At 38.4% G+C, this 21,418-nt stretch overlaps 1 protein-coding gene across 1 annotated transcript in view; it reads left to right on the forward strand.

Moving 5' to 3' along the window:
• acbd6 (acyl-CoA binding domain containing 6) overlaps positions 1-21,418 on the forward strand; it is a 45,879-nt gene that overhangs the window by 23,772 nt on the left and 689 nt on the right. The window contains exon 7 of the mRNA XM_065248429.2: positions 14,811-14,841. Within this exon, the coding sequence (XP_065104501.1) occupies positions 14,811-14,841 (31 nt within the window). The remainder of the gene's footprint in view (positions 1-14,810; positions 14,842-21,418) is intronic.

Raw genomic sequence — 21,418 nt, forward strand, 5'->3', positions numbered from 1 at the left:
CTAATTTTCTCTAGTAGCTGGACAACACTCGATCAAGATGAATTTTGAGACTTTGGGGTGGGACAATGGCTAGTGTCTTCGCACCTGTGATTTGATTTAAGCACACATAATCTTTTGTTCCACAATTTGGTCCAGTCAATCTAGGTAGAGAAGACACGTTTTAATAAGACCATTTGGACTATGTTGAAGCAGGAAATGTATCCATGCAATAAGCTGCGTAATTTTGAAGTTGTTTAACACTCATGAACAGCACTTTGGTCCATTTTAATGGTTTTGAAAGTGCTTTATAAATAAAAGTTGAGTTGAGTTGCAAACCAAACAATAACACCAAATTTTTTATGTATCCTAATAATTTTGCTTAGTTATTTTGTTAAATTGTCCTTTGACCATGTACTGGCATCTCATCTAGTGGCGATTTTTCAGTGTATGATCGAATCGGAAAAAATGCACCACAGGGTTTCTCGAGAGATAAATCCCATAAAATAAGCAAACTTAAGACGTTGTGAAAAATATCCACCAAGTGCATACATTATATGTCACATGTCTTTACAGGACATGTGTGAACAGTGTAAATTAATCAAAATCAAACAAATCCCAGACACTTCTTCTGTGTATTTTCCGTAATCTGCGTGTGAAACGGGCTTGCAAAAGCCCTTTTTTGTTTCAGCAAGATGAAAAAGCCTAAAAGTCTAAAAAAAAATAATTTACTGAGTTTGCACAAAGCCTAGACCTGAACCCCACTGAACACCTTTGTGATGAATTGAAACCCAAACCCCATCATCCAATGTCAGTGACTGACATCACCCATGCTCTCTCGTGTCTAAATAAGAGTCCACACTTTTAGTCATATAGTGTATGTCTGTATTGGACTATGTTTTAAACGTGGCTTGTTTGAATATATAGTGAAGAAGCTTGTTTAGTACCTGCAGAAAATAAACACATTTCCGCTACACAATTTCTTAATCCCAGCAGCTGTTTAAAATTCCTCGTTGAGAGCATTCTTACACATGCGGGTCCTTCGGCTTCTACCACGGGCCACTATAACAAATGGCTCCATCCGCCGCGTCATAACAAATACCAGAGGCAATCTGTCATAAGATTGGCGAGGAGAGGCGTCCAATCGCAGGCTGCATGAGAATGGTGTTACTCTGTGATGGGTGCGTTCAAGGCCGGGCGGGGTGACGCACCTGAGGGTCACACAGTTACAGCTCATTTACAAGAGTTTTGGTTTTCATCTGGGAGCAATTCTGATTCAAACCGTAAATGTAATAATTACAGGGGATCCTTGTGAATCGACTCTAAAAGTTGGCATCTTTGAGTAACATAGATATATCTATGTGGTTGATCAAGAACATAGCATTGAGGAACTTTATGGAAATGAATTTATAAATGTACTGCATGGAAGTTTTTGCCTCAAATTCGCCCCATTTCCAGATTCGTGTCATTCCCTAACCACTAATTGCTAAAACACGCCGACAGCAAGTGTAAGCACGCGGCGCTATCAATGGGCACAATTCATTCTTGGCGAATTCCCCCAACGGCGTCTCAATCCAACGGCAGGCAGCTAGTCTCCTCTGATGAAAAGCCTCTCCAGAACCATCTGTTTCTACCTCTTCCTCTCGCCTCGCCACAATACGTACACTCAACAGTTTTCTTCCTGTTTTCAAACCATCCACATAAATTGTGAGGGACATTAAAGCTGTCCACAGCTGCGTGCTGAGAAAGAGAGAGAGGGAGATTGAACGTATTTCCCAGCAGGGGCAGAACTTACCCTGTGGTTTATTAGTTTTCCCCCCACGGCGATTTAGCTGCGCCTGCAACATTGATTTTCATATTAGAGAGGTTTATGCATTTATTTATTTTATGTATTTCTTTTTGAACTCCTCTGATGCTCCCAGACTTGTCCGTGGTAATTCTCCGCCGCTCGCGGCCCATGCGAAATTGCTTAATGGATCCTAAGACGTCCCTTGGGATGGACACTGAGACACAGAAGGATGCGAGCGAGGGAGGGGGGTGAATTGCACGAACGTGTTTTTGTTTTCATTTGCTCTTAAATGCTCCATGCTCACTGTCAATGGGACGAGAGATTGACTAATTCCGAAAGAACAAAAACGAAATCTTTAATGTGCTTGTCGGTAGGTGTAAGTGCCGTTTATGCGGCTGATTAACATATATGTGCCGTTGTGCATTATAATGCCGCTCGGTTTCAAGGATTGACTGTAAAAGAAAAAAATCAATCTGTCGTGCTGGAACTAATCAATCTCTCTCTGAATATTACAGCCAACTTAAATAGCCCGGCCCCTGTAAGTGTTTCCTTGGAAACAATGTCCAGAATTCTCCATGTATCTAGATCTCACTTCATCTCTGTCCGCATGATCTGCTTTGTCCGATTTGAAATCTGCTTGCAAAAATGTCGTCCTTTTTATTTGCATTTCAGGTTTACATTTGATCTCATAAATTCAACAAGGCAGGAATTTAAAAAGTTATTGTTGGACTACGATGCTAACTGTAAGCTGATGTGTAGATATATAAAAATGAATCGTAGTTTTACTACAAGTAAAAATAAAAAAAATGGTTACTACAATTAAACCACATTTTTGTAATACAACCATAATTACACAAATGGTAATCAATATACCAAAAAGCCATAGTAACTACCCTTTATATAATACAACCATGTTTAATTTTTGTAAGGGGTGTTTGCATCGTGTAGCCTATTGGCTGTTTTACAATGGCATCCAATGTAGCTTATTTACATCAGAACTGTCTGCTATCATCAAAGTTCTTGTATATAGCAAGATTGGGCACTGCTATTGGGGGACAAATGCGACTCTCATTATGACCGCCCTGGAGCTCCTACCTTTCAGTTAAAGGAACCAATCAACAATCAATAAAGACTCTGCGTTCACACCAGACGCGGAGAGGTGGCAAGCGTAGTTGGACGCTTGAACATTTTGTGTTTACTCTCTTTATTTGCGTATGAAATTCTAGTCATTCCAGACATTCACATGGAAAATCGCGTCATGGGAGGGACTTCTGCGACACCGCTCGCTTTTTGTAATCACGTCACTATAAGAGCAAGCTCCTGATTGGTTAACGCGGCGCAAATATCCGCCAAAGTTCAGATTTTTTGCACGTTTCCCACATAGACTGTAAAAAAAGCTGGACGACGCCCGTTCCCTCTCTTCCATTGGTGAAAAGTGAAGCCGCCAGTGTCCCGATACGGCGCTGACATCTTGGGTCTTGAGTCTGCGCAGTAGCGATTTCGGGAACAGTCCTGCGCAGTAGTGAGCAGGAAGTAAAGTTGCAAAATCAAGGCCCCGCCCTTGCTCTCACAGAATGCGCATATCACATCTGTCAATCATGATGTGACACCACCGTTTTTGTAGCATTAAATAACTAACTTAAAACAAACTTATTTTAAAAAACAAACACTTGAATTTACATCAGCGTGATAAAATAAAGCAATAAACCCCAAGAAGCCTAAAACCCCCTTAGCTGTTATAAAATGCACTGTAACCCCACTGCTTCGAGGGGTTTATTGCGTTTATAAAACGGTTACTTCATATGCATAACGTTAGCGGGATTTTATAAAATAAAACACAAATAAGTTGTAATTATATTAGTACAAATATTACTCTTCCGCCAAACAAAGTAGTTCCTCAGAATCAAGTGTGACTGAAACAGAGCGCAGTTCCCAACCAACACAGACGCAGCAAAGACACAATGAAAATATGATTTAAGACTGTGGTGTTTATTTTATAAATCACCATTCATCTAATTTATACATTAACATTTATATCGTGCAACTGTTGAAGTGATGATCAAATATGCTTGGAAGCATGCTGAACTCTTTCCCCGTCAGCGGGTTTTTTTTTTTTAAGTTGCCACCCAGTTTTAGTTTAATGCCTTGCAGAAGAATTATCTTCTTTAAATAAACATAAAATATCAAAAGAAAGAACAGACCATCCGCTTTCAAACAAAAACAAAAACGTTTCATCCTACCTTCATTTGTTCTCTTATCACCTCTCAATTTTTTAGCTAAAAGCGGAGATAATTCCATTTTTGTGAAGAACTTATGTAAGAGATCAGATTCAAAGCCATCAAAACTTACATGCTGTGTTATCAGTGTTGAGTGAATGCGTCAGTGTTAAAGGACAAGTTCGGTATTTTAGACTTAAAGCCCTGTTTTCAGATTGTTTATGGTGAAATAGAATGGTTTTGACTGAAATTTCGACATTTGCGGCTGTCCTGAGAATTTTTGCGTGTTTGTGTTTCAGCTCAGACCTCTACAATGGGTGTATAGGTGCACTGGAACAATCCTTCCTAAAATGCATTAAACTTTCGTTTACAAAGACGTGAAACTCACCGAGTGGTCAGGGGTGTTCACTGGTATGCTCACACAAAAATCGCTGCAAAATATGTTTTCCAACAGCTGTTTTAGCATTCGTTGTTAACTTGTGGACCTATTTTCCCAAACGCCTCACACGTATATTCTTCCGCTTAGAGCTTGAATAATAGACACTCCAGCCCAGGTGGTGGCGCTAATAACAATATTTATTGACATTTATCTGGATATCGCCATTAAGTGTGCAATTGTAGACAAATTAAAAATATGATTAAAGACTGTGGTGTTTATTTTCATAAATCATAAAACAGTGGCGCAGTGATACTTATGTAATGTGGTCTGAACCATGGGGTTACCGGTGTATTTTATCACGGCTTAGAACGCGTTTCAACCAATCAGAATGAAGAACCAGAACTGCCCGTTTTATAAACTCTAGTAATAATTGATAATTGAAGTGTAATTACATTTTTTAGTTGGTCTGATGTCCCATTGAATAACATGGGGGAGGCGGGGTTTATGATCTATACTGGGACCAGTTACTGGTGGGCGATCGAGACGTTTTGGCTTCACTTTTCATGGCTTGTGCGGCACGTTTGGTTTCCCCCGGGAATGCTCAATTCCAAGTAATTTGCCACAGGATGCCTATTCGCGTCTTTGCATTGACTTAACATGTAAATCACTCATGCTTGCCGCCTCTTCTGCGTCTGGTGTGAATGCACCATAAGGTGCTTGCCAACCTGTGCACATGCTTAGAAGCTGAAACGACCTTACAATATTTGACCCTGGTCATAAGTCGCTTTTTTTGTAGCAATAGCCAACAATACATTGTATGGGTCAAAATTCTCAATTATTTTATGCCAAAAATCATAAGGATATTAAGTAAAGATCTAGTTAAGTAAAGAGTATGTTCCATTTAATATTTTGAATTTTTGCACCCTCCTATTCCAGATTTTTTAATAGTGGAATATCTGCCAAATATTGTCCTTATCCTAACAAGCTTTCAGATGATGCGTACATCTCAATTAAAAAAATACCTATGACTGGTTTTGTGGTCCAGGGAATGTGTTTTAGGGCAATTTTGGCTTAAGAAACAAAAGCTATGGTACGGTTGATGTCAAGTTTAATTGCTAGTTTAAAATATATTGTTTAATTGTAATTTTTAGCACACGATTTTAGCTATTTCTGACATTTCTCATTCAAGTAGAGGACTTTAGTCTTGCCTGACTGAAAAAACTGTGTTGCAAACATGGCAAACTAGTGGCACGACTTCCCTAAAGGGACTTTGAAATCATTCACTGTCTGCATTTATTTAACAGCCACATTGAAAGAAAAATTCTGTTCTCATGTGTTGAGATGAAAAGCAGTGAACGATTCTAGCTGACCTGAGCTTAACCGAGGGTTTTGACATGCAGAATTTCTCAAGGACATTTTGGGATTGAGTGATACACACACACACACAAACCTCGCACACCTTCACATACACCGACTGTCTGGCGAGGTTAACACACTTCACACAAAGGTGAAACAGATTCAATTAGGAGCGGCTCACCCTTCTGATCCTTTTAACACGCCTCTCCCTACCAAGAGTCCCCTTGTGTGCACAAGCATACAGGCCAGTCCTTGCTACGCTGTGCATTTTTACATCCCTATTATTGCATGTCTTAATATAGCTTGTTTGTTAAAACTAATGTTGTACTTTTAAAAAACAGTCTTATACCAGAATATCTTAAATAAGGTGTATTTCTAAGGTGGGTTCACTCATTTGATTCAGGATATACGTGGTGGGATTGGTTAATCTACACACAAGTTGATCTACACACATTGGGGGAAGGTCATTTTGGCATCTCCAATTCACCTAACCTGCATGTTTTAGACTCCATCTCAAACCGGGGACCTTCTTGCTTTAAGGCAACGATGCAACCCACTGAGCCACTGTGGCAAATTTATTTTATTTGAATGCATTCGTTTTTATTCAAGCAACATGCAGTCCATTCAATCTGTATATTTTATCAGTATGTGTGTTCCCTGGAAATCAAACCCAGAACTTTTGAGTTGCTAACGCAAAGCTCTACCAGCAACTAAACCATCATAAAGTCTAAAACTTAAAAAGAAAGTATACTATTGTAAAGAAACTGTAATATTCATCTATGTTAAGCCTGTAGGTGTACTAAAGTAATCTTTGTATACCAGCCAAAGAACCGCTGCATTTTCTGCATGCGCTGATTAATGGCACCTGCTCATCATAAGCGTATCTGCATATGAATAGCGTGTGGTATATCGATTCACTCGTCTGTCTATCCCCCCTTCTTTTCCTCTCCTGTCTGCTGCCAGGGTCATTAAAAGACTTTCTGCCCTCTGCGTACAGTGATCATAAATCATAATTGCATGTGCATTTTTCCCCAGTTGTTTAATGTTTCTGTCCAGGACAGCCCAGGGAAAGAGAGAGGGAGAGAGAAAGGGTGTTCCTGGGAGATTTAATAATCGCACTAGAAAACAGCGTTAAGAGATAAAGCTGTGACACTGGCTCTTGGCACACCTACCATATGCCGCAGAGAGCTGTCGGGTTGTGCTGGTATGAAAACATGAAAGCTTTTAGTGACCCGGCGAGCAGCGTATGTATGCCAGTCATTTCTGAAACACCAGCAGCTGACACAGATGGTGCTGTACAGACACTTTACAGTACAAGGAAGAAAAGTTGCATCTGTGTTGACTGCATAGAGTTGACTAGAAGTAATAACAAAAATGGAAGAAAATATTTTGGTGAATGAATTAAATTAATTATTTTATTTTTAGAGTAGGATCTGCATTGGTTTTCTGGATGAACATGTTTTGAAAGTCTCACCCATTTGCTATCGTGATGTTGGTTTGTGAAGGAAACCTGCTGGTCTTTAGTTTTCCTCTGCTGATTAGGATGGAGTGAACGGACACTTGGGAAAAATGCAACGTTGGCTTCTTCCCTGCCTTTCCGCTTCTGCCTTAAAAACCAAATGGAGGACAATCCAATTTATCCCTGATTTCATCAGACTGCACAGGAAACATTAGTCCCTGACCCCTGCCCACACATACACAAAAAACATATAAGCATGCACTCACATATAGTATGAACGTATATTGCAAGGATCTTGAAAGCTCAGTACAATAATCACACACCTTGTATTTACAACATGAACAGCAACATAGGAAAATCTGCCTTAGCAACCAGAATTCCCATTTTTGTATCTATGTTAATGATAAGTAAAAAAACAAATATTAAAGCAGAGTTGTACCAGAGGAACACTGTCCTGCAGAGTTTAGCTCTAACTTGCTTCATCGACTGACGTATTCCTGTGGGCGGAGTTTAGTAAAAAACTGTTCTACTGACGTCATTAAAGGGGCAGTGAATTTGTCGATTTTATTGTTTTATACTGTTGTCTGATGTCTACTTATGATGTTCGCGTGGTTTTTACATTCAAAAACATCAAAAGCAATAAGTAATACGAAATTTTGTAACATGGATTAGTAACAAGCCTCGTTTGAAGGGGCGGGCCGCATTAAAGACCTGAACTTAAACGCCCACTGCTATGATTGGAAAGCTTCATTCCCCGTCATTACATGTGGGGAAATGTTTTAAAAACATTGTGTAAAAATAGCAGCCGAACACACATATGTTTGACCCACAAAAGATTCTGGGTGCTAAAGATGATACACATAAATGACAATACGAATAGTAAAGTAGAAACAAAACTTTAAACTCAACTGACTAAATTACCGTGTACAACACAGTAAGCGCGCATCAGAATCTAATCTGCGGCTGATAAATCCTTATCAATAACTTTGTATATTTCTATTGTGCTTGTGAGGTTGCTCTTATATACACGTAACGTTACATACCACAGTTATATTATAAAAAAGCTTTGTTGAGTGTTTGACCTTTCAAACGCAAATTGCCTAATGCTGCGTTTACACCAACCGCGGTAGAGGCGTGAAGCGCGAGTGATTTCAATGTTAAGTCAATGTGAAGACGTGTTGACGCGCGTCAAGAGGTCCCGCGGCGCGGAAGAGGCGTTCGGCGCGACGAGGAAGACGCGTGAAGTGCGCGAATGGTGCTTTTTGTGCATTTTGCAGTTCACACAAATTTGCGGCTGACGCCCGAGTTGAAAAATTTGAACTCTGAATTTTGCGCCGCGTCAACCTATCAGGAGCCTGCTTGCTGCTGTGGTGGGAGCCCCGCCCGGAGTCACTCATTCAACCAACGCTTGATATTGTCCGTAAGCAGTCACCCGGAGCTATACCACACAAGTTCTTATTCCTATAGAGGAGACAGGAATAAAAAGGACCTCGCTTGGAAGGGTGTCAGTGAGGACATTGGGCAACCTGGTAATTGTTATACAAACTTCACTTTTGAGTCACGTGACGTTTATCGACCCGCGTCGTTTATTTTCCCCCTATAGTAATGTTACCAAATACAAACTTGTAACTCTCTTGATAAATGCACAATCAACATCAGTCATCTTGCAAACAGACAACCGCATAGCACTTGCCCCTCCCACAAGAAGCTGAGTTTGCCTCTGACGCGCGTCAAATGCTTGCTTTTTCCGCACGTCTACTCCGCTCTACACGCGCGAATGCATCCAAATTGTTCAAGCGGCAAACCATGCGCGGTAGATGCGATTTTGATGCCCGAAACGCGGTTGGTGTAAACTTACCGTATACAACACAGTAAGCGGGCATCAGAATCTAAATTGCGGCTGGTAAGTCCTTCTTTATCACTAACTTTGTATATTTCTATTGTTATTTTACAGTCGTATTGTTAAGTGTTGTCCTTTTATTAATAGTTTAATGTTTTTAGTAAATTAAAACAGTCAAACATACGTGTTTAGACACGGATTTTACAACAGGACATATCAAGCGAGCGCTTCTAACAAAGCAATAGTGAAACGCAGTAACTTACCAGTAAATATAGTTAAATGTTTTACTAACTGTGAAACGTTATACTGCTGTGTCATTTTTGTCAGATCCAATATTAGTCTCTCTGCAAATCCAGCATCGACTTCTCTACAAATGAATCCGCGGTACACAAAGTAAACAATAACTCCCCACGGGAGCTGGAACTTCTTCAAAAACAAACTTTATCCACGCATTCCTAATGTTATGTTCGGCGGGGCTACAAAAGTGGTCGTTGTATTTGGCTTTGGGGAGGTGCTTCAATTCTACTTTGACGTCATATTTCTCCGAATTCCTCACTCTGTCGTAATACTGGCTTGGTGCTTGGTTATATTTCAGTAGCACAGACGTTTTCAGTTCTGAAACTTGCAGGATGTTCATATATAACAAATTACCAAGTTAAAATTCAGTATTTGATTCACCGCTCCTTTAAACCAACCGGCAAAAATCTAAATCTCTCTGACTTAATTTTTAAACACTTGTTAAAGAATATTATGAAAAACACTTTCATTATTCTCTTACATATCCGTGCATAAATTTAAAGGAATATTACATTTAAATATTAAGTAGATTGTTGTCCCTTCCTCTTTAGCATTGTGTATTTATTTATATTCAAACTAAAAGAAACATTTGTCTTTATTTGTCGCGTTTTATGAAGTTTATTGAGTTGCCTCACGCGATTTTCGGTTGGAGAGCTTCAGAAAAGGTCACGTGATTTACGGAACGTAGGGAACATCAATGCTCACTGGTTTTTGCATTGCGTTGAAGGAATTTTTAGGGAACGAACGTTCCAGTGCACTGGAAGGATATTGCGATTGAGACTGCCCTTAAAATGTATTTTTTAATAAATCATTTGGATCAGACAGAAAAGAAAAAAACAGAAGGCCAAAGAAAGCCATAAATGTTCCGTATTCATGGGAACTTCTTTTAAAGGGGACGTATCATGAAAATCTGACTTTTTCCATGTTTAAGTGCTATAATTGGGTCCCCAGTGCTTTTATCACCCTTAAAAATGAAAAAAGAGATCAGCTCATTTGCATTTAAAATGACACATCCAGAAATGGCACATTTTTGCTCACACCTACAAAGTGGCAATTTTATAATATATTATCTATATGATATTTTGAGCTGGAACTTCATTATGTACTCTGGGACACCAAAGACTTATTCGACATCTTGAAAAAGTCTTGTGAAATGTCCCATTTAATGTTGTATAAAAAGTATCATATAGTTGCTTAAGTGAAGGCAGAGGGTGGCTACCTTGAATTTTTATATGCATTTGGCAGACGTTTTTATCCAAAGTGACTTACAGTGCACTCAAGTTATACATTTGATCAGTATGTGTTATCCCTGGACTTGACCTTTGTATCGCTAACACAATACTTTACCAACAGCTGAGTTCCAGGATCTGATTTTTATTTTTGTATTCTTTGATCATTACCTAATTTGTATTATTTCACGCCGTCAATGATATTATATAAATAGTAAAAAATGTGTAAATAATGAGTATTTGAATCCAAACCTTTCACTATATCCATGAGTTTTTGTACACTCTTTTGTGTTCATGCACTATTGCTGTAAACCGGAGTAAAGGGCCGGTGTAGATGCTGCTGGCACATAAGATTAGTGAAAGGAGATTATGTTTAGTAAAGCCCTCACTCTTTAATTATGGCTGTATGTATTTATGTGCATCTCCATCCCCTGTGTCGAGCATTCTCATAAACATCTGTCACTTTATTATTCCATTGAGAGAAAGAAAGAAAGAGAGAGAAGCTTGCTGAAATGCATTTTTTATTTTGTTTTATGTGAGTCATAACAATAAATACTCGTATTACGTTTAGTATTTAGACATATATTTCCAATATGATTGGATGTTGCGTACAAGAAATTTACTTCGCTAACCATAAATGTTGCATTAAGGGCCCAGAAAAAACTTTAAAATTCCTTACTGTAGAATTTCTATTTCAATCTCCATTTTGCATCGCGAGAAAATGTCAAAATAAAAAACAACAAGTGTGTTAGGGTAGTAAATAGTGTAGTAAACACACCGTATTGTGGCTTTTGATTATCTGAATAACCCGTACTCTTATCCTGTCCTGGGAGAGGTAACCGAATCATTAAGGGTAAAGAGAGAGACCGCATCAGTATTCCATTCGTCTAGTGGGATTTTAACAGGCTAATCCAATCAGAGATCCCCTGCACCCGCACTCTCGCCTCTCTGTGAACAATAGCATCTGACTCTGGGATTGTTGGAGAGCCCGGCCCTGGTGCGATGAAGATTTGTAACAATAACATCAGACTGTAACACTACCTGATTGACAGGTGCAGGGAAATGCTGCTCTGATGAACATCCAAAGAAAGAGTTTACTGAATTGACTAGATAAGAGACAAAAGCTCTGTTCCAAAGCTGAGTAAGCTTTTTAAAACATTGTTATAACATAAAACATTAACTTAATACACACACATTCTGTTTATTTATTTCCCCGTTCTAAATCGCATTATGTGTGAATGGGCTGCTTACATTTACGCTTTTGGCAGATGCTTTTATCCAAAGCGACTTACAGTGCAACCAGGAAGGTGTACATTTTTCACCAGTAAGTGTATTACCTACACTCTCAGAAAAATTGCACCTTTGCACCAAAGAGTCCATATTTGAACATCAGAGGTACATATTGTTACCGGATGTATACATATCTGTACCTAAATGGTACAATGGTACATATTCGGGCCTGCTAAAGAGTACTGTAACAGTGAGAGCTAGGAACTATTTCTTTGGACAGTGTAGGATCGAACCCATGAAGTCTTGTGGTGCTAACAAACTGTTCTAATAACTACATGAATGCTTATAGTCCCTTAGTAAACAACTATAATAGATATAACAGCATACCTGCAAAAAAAAGATTTTTAAGAAAAAACTTTCTTGTTTTCAGTAAAAATATCAAAAAATTCTTCAATTAAGATGCTTTTTCTTGATAAGCAAAACGACCCAAGAAAATAAGTCTAGGTTTTAGACCAAAAATATAAAATGTAAGTAATTATTGAATTTTTCTTGAATTTAGTGTTTTAAGAAAAATGTTCAAGATTTTTTTGCTTACCCCATTGCCAGATTTTTTTGCTGGTTTTATTCGCAAAATCACTTAAATTTGATATTTTGGGCCTAAAAACTAAACTTATTTTCTTGGGTCGTTTTGCAAAAGAAAAAGCATCTTAATTTAATAATTTTTATATATTTTTACTAAAAAACAAGACAAAAATACTAAGATTTTTTTTCTTGAAAAGCATTTTTTGCAGTGTAGGGGGCAATATTGCCGCTCTGGCGACAGAAGTCCCACCTTCCAGTTAAAAGAAGTAATCATCAATCGATAAAGACTGATGATTCTCTGGGGGAGGGGCTATGTAGTCACATGAGACGCTTGCCAACCTGTGCACATGCGAAGTAGCTAAAACGACACTAAAAAAAGCATTTTTTGCGCAATTTGAACGGAACTCCACTTTTTTGAAAATAGGCTCATTTTTCAGCTCCCCTAGAGTTAAACATTTGATTTTTACCTTTTTGGAATCTATTCAGCCGATCTCTGGGTTTGGCGGTACCACTTTTAGCATAGCTTAGCATAACCCATTGAATCTGATTAGACCATTAGCATCACGCTCAAAAATAACCAAAGAGTTACAATATTTTCTTATTTAAAACTTCTGTAGTTACATCGTGTACGAAGACTGACATAAAATTAAAATTTGTGATTTTCTAGGTAGATATGGCTAGGAACTATACTCTCATTCTGGAGTAATAATCAGTAACATGGCTGCAGGAGGCGCTATGATATTATGCAGCACTCGAAAATAGTCCCATTGGTAACTTTCAATAGCAGGGGGCTTTTTTCGAGTGCTGCGTAATATCATTGCGCTTCCTGTAGCCATGTTATGACAGCAAAGTCACTGATTATTAAGCCAGAATAAGAATGTAGATCCTAGCCATACAGACTAGAAAATCTCAACTTTTAATTTTCTGATGGTCTTATGTAACTACAGAAGAGTCAAATAGGAAAAATATTAAAACTCTTTGGTTATTTTTGAGCACGATGCTAATGGTCTAATCAGATTCAATGGATTATGCTAAGCTATGCTAAAAGTGGTACCGCCAAACCCAGAGATCAGCTGGATGGATTCCAAAACGGTAAAAAATCAAATGTTTTACTCTAGGGGAGCTGGAAAATGAACCTAATTTCAAAAAAGTGTTCCTTTAAGAAATAAAAGTTATGGTTGATGTCAGGTTTAATTGTTGGTCAGAAATATTGTGATTTTAGCACATGATTTTAGAGATATTTGTCTTTAAAGTAGATAGGATTTTAGTCCTGCATGACTGAAATAACTTCCAAGAGCCATTGCAAACATGGCCGCCAAGTGGCGCGACATTCCTAAAGACACTTTTATCCAAATCCAATTGTTGTCACGTACTGAGGCAACCAACTATTGGTTACACTAACTGCTCAAGTTATTAATATAAATATTAATGTATTGTAAACTGACACTTTCTTGCCCTCCAAACCACCTGGTGGGTAAGAAACATTATTTTATATATAAAATGTAATATCCTCTATGAATGTTACACTTCTGTTTTCTAAACGCTCTGTAGTTCACATTGGTTTCTGATTATCTCCACCAACCACCCAGCCAAAAAACAATAATGCAGTTTGTCATCATTATAAGGGTGAAAAGCCACAGTGAAGTGGCAATTAAAATATACTTTACCCCGGCAATGCTTGTCGTGCGCAGAGCCGTCCTGACCCCTCACATTTCCACACAGAATATTACATTCCACTGGATTTATATCCATGCACGTACAGGATCTTAAATCCTTGTCCTAAATATGGCTTCTCTGCATCACCACACACATACACCACAAGCCGTGTTGCAATTTGTTACGAGCACAGCAGGCAGATTGGGCCCATTGTACAAGCATCTATTGTTATGCCACGTTCCCGGCCCCCGTGGCTAATGCATCAGACACGATCCCTACAGGACACAGTGAATAGCTCATCCCAGATCTACTAGATGGCCTCATAACCTTGTTGAGCATGCGGGTCAAATGCTCGTTCTCTCTTAGCTGATATTAAACTGCTGTTTTTCCACCCCAACATGTCCTTTTTGGTCTTCTGTTCCTGGTTACTTGTTCAAAAGTCTGTTTTGGAGGTTTAAGGGTTTGATTGTTTGTCTGACGGGAGATCAATATTTAATCTGTCCTCTAAATCCCTTTAAGGCTGAAATCACCTGTTGTTTTTTGTGGTTGGAAATGTGATCGCATGGTGGTGAAAGAAGTCAACAGGCAGGTGTTGCACTCGAACATGCGTTGTTGGTTTTTTTCAATGGATAATGATTAGAAAGTGTCTACAGAGATTGTATGATTCGTTGCTAATCGAACATTTAAGATTAGATTTCACCACAATTTCTCGCCTCAAGTCAGGATTTAGGCGATGTGTCATGGTACCAGTATTGTTTCTTGATATATCTTTAACTGAGAATGTCTCTCTTTATCTCACAGGATGGTGAAGGGCAGACTGCACTACACTACGGTAAGAACTGCAATCTGTATTTACCTTTATGCATTTGGCAGACTCTCATCAAAAGCGGATTACAAACAATGTTTTCGGCGTCTACATTTAGTACATTCAGTTTGTGTATTCCCTGAGAATCACAACCTTTGCATTGTTACCGCAATCCTCTACCAATAGAGCTACAAGAACACCCTTTAAGGAAATGTTTACTGAAAAATAGAAAATGAACCCATAATTAACTCACCTTAATGCCATTCTAATTGTAAATAACTTCCTTTTTACTGCCGAGCACATTTAGAGTTATATCCGATTATCTGAGCCCTTCCTAGCTTTGTAATGGCATTGAATAGTAGGGGAGAGCGGGGCACAACCTAACGCTTTTTGGTTTTGGCTCAATCATTCAAAAAATTTGAGTTTGATTAATTAGATTTTTACACAAGCAACACACACATCTCTGCTACAAATGAACATTTGAAGTTTGTTTCTAGTACTCACCATTCTTGGACAATTACACGAACCGTGACAGAAGTGCAAACGTTACAACTTACCCCATGGATGGGGTTAATTGTAACAGGCAGTGGGTTAGTTGTAACACTTGATTAAAATTAAGTTTGCATGCAAATTTTTCAATACTACTTTGTCTACACTGCAAAAAAAAAATTCAAGAAAAAAAATTCTTAGTATTTTTGTCTTGTTTTCAGTAAAAATATCTAAAAATTCTTAAATTAAAATGCTTTTTCTTTATGAGCAAAACGACCTAAGAAAATAAGTTTTTAGACCAAAAATATTAAATTTAAGTGATTTTGTGCTTAAAACAGGCACAAAATCTGCCAATGGGGTAAGTAAAAAAAAATTGAAAATTTTTCTTAAACACTAAATTCTAGAAAAATTAGCTTACCCCATTGGCAGATTTTCACTTAAATTTGATATTTTTGGTCTAAAAACTAGACTTATTTTCTTGGGTCGTTTTGCTCATCAAGAAGCATTTTAATTTAAGAATTTTTTGATATTTTTACAAAAAATGTTTTTCTTGAGAATGGATATTGTTTATATATCTGTCTGTAATAGACAGGTATCTACTATTCATTACTCATCAAACCATAGTTCAATTATAAGTGGATACAAATGTCTAAATATGTGAGAAAAAGCAGCACAATTATGACAAAAAAATTATATGTGACTCTAAAAACCATACTAAAGTCTCGAAATCAAATTCTGAGGTAATGAAAATCAAAGTCTGATTTTAGCCATTCATTTCATTATGATTTTAATCTTTGACATGACCTTATTCAATCAATATTAAAGATATAAACAAAAATAAGAGATAAGACAGGTTTATTTTGTTGGCAGCCAGCAATCATTCCTGTGTAGCCTATTTAAAACAACGGCAAGAATTACGCTAACGTTAGCGGTTTTTATATCGTAAGTGCTGAGGGATTTGTTGTAACACAGCGTTACGATTAACCCCCCTGGGTGAAAATATTTTCAAGGCCACCAGAAATGTTGCTAAGAGCTGCAGACATATTTCAAAATGATGCTGTTTTAGTCAACAAGACACTGATTAAGATGACATAACATTGGATTTGGTGTCTTACACACCCAACTCAGAAACCGAAAAAAACATATGAAAAAACTTTCTTACATGCCACCAAAACACTCGTTCATTAATAACTCTATGGAAAAACATTATACCTTTCCATAAATTTGCGGGAGATCGTCTTTTGGCAGCGTGAAAAAATATTGTAAAAACAAATCGCTCAACCCTGTGCAACAATGTAAACGGTCCGCGTTAGAGTTAACCCCGTGTTAGTTTGTGCCCTGCACACCCCTACCTATTTCTAAAGCACTTCCATCATTAGAAAAAGATGATTCATACTACTTCTGTTAATGTATGTCTTTTGAAGTAAAACGTAATGTTGAAAGAAAATGATTCAAATTTTGACTGTATTTGATTGTAAACACTGTTATGTCGCTGTCATACTAGACTTTTCGTTCAATTGACTTCCATTCATATGCATGTGCATGCGGCAAACCAGAATGTAGCATTTTTTAGCATTTTGCTGTTTTTCAAAGTTTGGTCAACTCTGACCTGTGAATTCATATTATGTGTGAATGTGTCGGAAAATTAAGGATGGAGGAAGCATCCAGGTGTGTTCAACTTCATGCGGTGCACAAGAACTGACCGGCGGATGACATCAAAGTACCGCGAGAGCGATCCGATTTGATTTTTGCACGCCATATTAAAGAGCCCCTATTATGTTGCTAAAAACAACGTTATTGTGTGCATTTGGTATAATACAATGAGTTTGCATGGTTCATGGTTAAAGTTTCCACATTGTTGCTCCTCTATGCCCCGCCTCCTTGAAAAGCACAGTGTCCTTCGATTGGCCAGCTAACCAGAACGTTGTGATTGGCCTGAATACTCCAGTCGTCAGCCAAAATGTGACGCCCAATACCATGTTTGGAAGATTAGCTCTAAATGCAATACTAACAGAGGTTAACTCTTTTCCCGCCATTGACGAGATATCTCGTCAATTAAGAGAAAACGCTTCCCCGCCAATGACGAGATTTTCTGTCTTTCCGCAATACCGCTATTATTGCGCCCTTCCGCAACTTTTTAAACCCGGAAGTATTGCCCTATGGCAAGCTGCTGCATGTCCGTGTCTGTTTTAAAGATCGCTCTGAATGGGATCTCTATGAAAAGTCCGTCATAAAAATGGAATTATCTCTGCTTTTTGCTCAAAATATGGTGTTTTTGCAAAAACCTACCCATATTCAAAAGCTGATTGCAAAAGAACCACTGAAGGTAGGATGAAACGGTTTTTTTTGTTTGAAAGCAGAGGGTCTGTTCTGTTCTGTTTATATATTTAAAGAAGAACATTTTCTGGAAGGCATTAAACTTTGGTGAAAATCATGAAAAACGCTGGCGCTGGCTGGCAACTTTTTTTTTAAACGCTGGCGGTAAAAGAGTTAATATCGTCTTTACTACCTTATCAATACGGATATCTGATCCAGATATGCAGATGACCAAGCTGATCGATAAACTTTGCTAGATTATAAAACCATGTCTGTATTTGTGATTGTAGAAACGTCAAACAAAAAGCCCTTCTCTACACTGCTCAAAAATTGTGTTTGGTTTAGTTAGTAGTAAATTCTTTAAATATGGAAACAAAAACAGGCTGTAAATCAGAAGCGGGAGGAATTATGATAATGACCGTCTTGTCCGCATCAACAGGCCCAGTGTTGTAAGACGTATGCATTCATTAGTTCTCACACATCTTGTGATAAGTCATCATATGCTTCGTAACGAAACACACGGTCGTGAGACATGCGAGAACCAATGGTTCTATTATAGACTGACATGGAGTCAGTGGGCTGCCATTTTTTTAATCTAGGTGTTTTCATTAAAATGTGATGCATCAACCGCTTAATGCAGTCAAAATATAAAACGTTTTCTCTTGCAAACATATTGTCACTTCAGAAGACATACATTAACCCAATGTAGTCATATAGATTCCTTTCTTTGATGATGGATGGCCTTCAAAAAATTGCTACTGTTCTGCACCATTACAAAGCTATAGGAAAATACAGGATATTATTTAATCTAAATCTATGGGGTGGTTTTCCGGACAGGGATTATCTTAAGTTGTTTTCAGTTTGGACAGCTCTTACATTTATTTTAGTCTAGGACTAGTCTAATTCCTGTCCGGGAAACCACCCCTAAATGTGTTTGGCTGATGAAAGAAAGTCATATATACCTAAGATGGTATCAAGTTGATTTGGGCTCATTTTAAATTTTTCGTTGAACTATTGCAAACAAAAAAAGTCATTGATCAAATGACGAGGAAACCATGACTATAATGTGTATGTTTAGTCTTCTCTCTGTCACACCTTATAGTTCTCATTATTACAAAAAAGGAAGACGCATCTGTCCACAGAGCCCTGTATTTATGTGTGTGTGGTAAACGGGACTTAATAATCACCGGTCGTCCCTGAGGAAATCAACAATGTTTCTCCGTCATGTGACCTTACACATGGGTGGCCCTCGCCCTCTTGGTGTTTGTATGTTTACCATCTGGCTGGCAGCATGGCAGGGTGGCCTGAACACAAGTACCCCTTTAAGGTGGCAAAACTATGATGGGGGATGGGCTGTAAAAAACGACTAATAAACATAAGCGATGAACTCAGTAGATGAATAGCAGAGAATGAAAATTCATTTCCACCTCTCCGTGTGCAGGTCTGTACAGCTGACACATGATTAATTGAGGGGTTTACTGCACGCTGTAAATTGTTCTTCCTCTCTATGGCTCCCCAGAGACGGCCCAAGGACCCGCACACGTGCTGAAAATAAAATACAGTAACAAAAAATGGGCTGGAGAAAAGTGTTATATTTTTGGCTTCCTAAGGTCATGTCTTTAAATGCTGCCTTAGTAGGCGGCACACTATGCTTTGGAAAAGACAGCACTTGCCTACTAATACAAAGACTGTACAAGCTTTTAAATAATTGTGTAAATAATGTAATAAGTAAGGGATAATCAACAGCTTGCCGTGCATTAAAGGATTTTCATCAGTAGTTCATCAGTAGTGATCTTCAGCAGTTCATATAAACTCTTCATATAAACCAACGAAAATCAAGAAGCATACTTACATTTTTAAAAAGAACTAAATAAATAACAAATTTGTCCGTTGTTTCCAAGTCTTCCTCTCTTTTCATTTACATTCCCACGTTCTCTCTTGCTTGGGGTCTGAGGTTAAATACACTCTTGTCGCTCTTGCTGGGATCAGCAATTCGTTAAAGACTAGAAATCGGATGTTTTAGCCTCCCTTTTAAAGGAAAGCAGTATTTGATACAGGCATGAAAACACTCAGTGGAATGTCCCTGCATCGGCCTGGCATTCAACACTAACAGGGTTACTGTAGCCCCGCCCCTTCCTTGACCTGCAGCCTTCTAATGGGGCACAAACTGCCAATGGGGAAACAAATCCAGAAGTGTTGCTTGAGTATGGGGTTAAAAAAAAAATTTTTGCCCACATAAAAAACTGTAGTATACTTTAGGATTTACTATAGTAAACTGTCTAAACTTTGGAATTGGTTTGGAACCGTACTACAGTAAATATAAAAGTATACTACAGTGTTAATATAGTAAACTATGGCATACTACAATTTACTACATTTTAATGTAGTAAATACTAAAGTATACTACAGATTTGTTTATGTGTGATGTCACTCAATGACTGAATGTTAAATCCACTGAATACAGCGATGCTTGCGAATTTGATTTTTAAACTATGCCTGAAAAGGGCGCATGGTGCGAATATACAGCGGGGAAAATAAGTATTTGACACATTATTTTTATCAGTAAGGGGATTAAGTAGGCTATTGACACAAAATTTCCACCAGATGTAGCCATCAAGCCAAGAATTGAATTCAGAAATCAGAACATTTAAGTATACAAGTTGAGTCATAATAAATAAAGTGAAATGACACAGGGAATAAGTATTGAACACATGAAGATAACAAGGTGCAAAATGGAATAGAAAGCCAGGAGATCACCTGAGATCTGTCAGTATTGAGAGAGAAGTCCCTATCAGTACTAATTGATATCAGCTGCTTTAGTCCCAATTGATGGCCTATAAAGGCTTCTCATTACCCAAGAGGCACACAGGAAAGAATTCATGATGGGTAAAAGCAAAGAACTCCCTCAAGATCTTCGTAATCTTTTCGTTGAATGGGGGAATGGTTATAGGCGCATTTCCAGAATGCTGAATGTTCCTATGAGCACTCTGGGGGCCATTATTTGGAAATAGAAAAAGCATCAGTTCACCATTAACTGAGATCTTATTTGGAACACCTGATCGTGGCCGGTTTGAGGAGTCCAAAGAATAATCAGGAGAGTTCTCCAAGAGCCAAGAACCACTCGGGCAGAACTTCAGGAAGACCTTGCATCAGCAGGTACTGTTGTTTCAAAGAAACCTATAAGCAATGCACTGAACTGCCATGGCATTCATGCACGCTCACCACGCAAGACTGAACAAAAAGCATGTTGAGGCTCGGTTAAAGTTTGCGGAAGAGCATTTGGAGAAGCCTGTGGATTATTGGGTGACTAAAGTATGGTCAGATGAAAGCAAAATTGAACTTTTTGGCACTCATTCTACATACCATGTTTGGATAAGAAATGGCACTGCCCACCACCCCAAGAACACCATACCAACAGTTAAGTTTGGGGGTGGAAGCATCATGGTTTGGGGCTGCTTTTCAGCAAGGGGTGCTGGCAGATTTCATATTATTGAAGGCAGGATGAATGGAGAAATGTACTGGGACATTCTGGATAAAAATCTGCTGCCATCTACCAGAAAGCTGAAAATGAAAAGAGGGTGAACAAACACAAGGCCAAGAAACAATGAAGTGGTTTCAAAGAAAGAAAATCAAGTTGCTTGAATGGCCCAGTTAATCACCTGACCTAAATCCCATAGAAAATCTGTGGAGAGAACTGAAGATTCAAAGTTCATACAAGAGGCCCAAGGAACCTTCAAGATTTAAAGACTTTTTGTGTGGAAGAATGGGCCAGAATCACTCCTAAGCAATGCAGACGAGG

This window comes from Paramisgurnus dabryanus, chromosome 11 (assembly GCF_030506205.2).
Source record: "Paramisgurnus dabryanus chromosome 11, PD_genome_1.1, whole genome shotgun sequence".
NCBI classification, from domain to species: Eukaryota; Metazoa; Chordata; class Actinopteri; order Cypriniformes; family Cobitidae; genus Paramisgurnus; species Paramisgurnus dabryanus.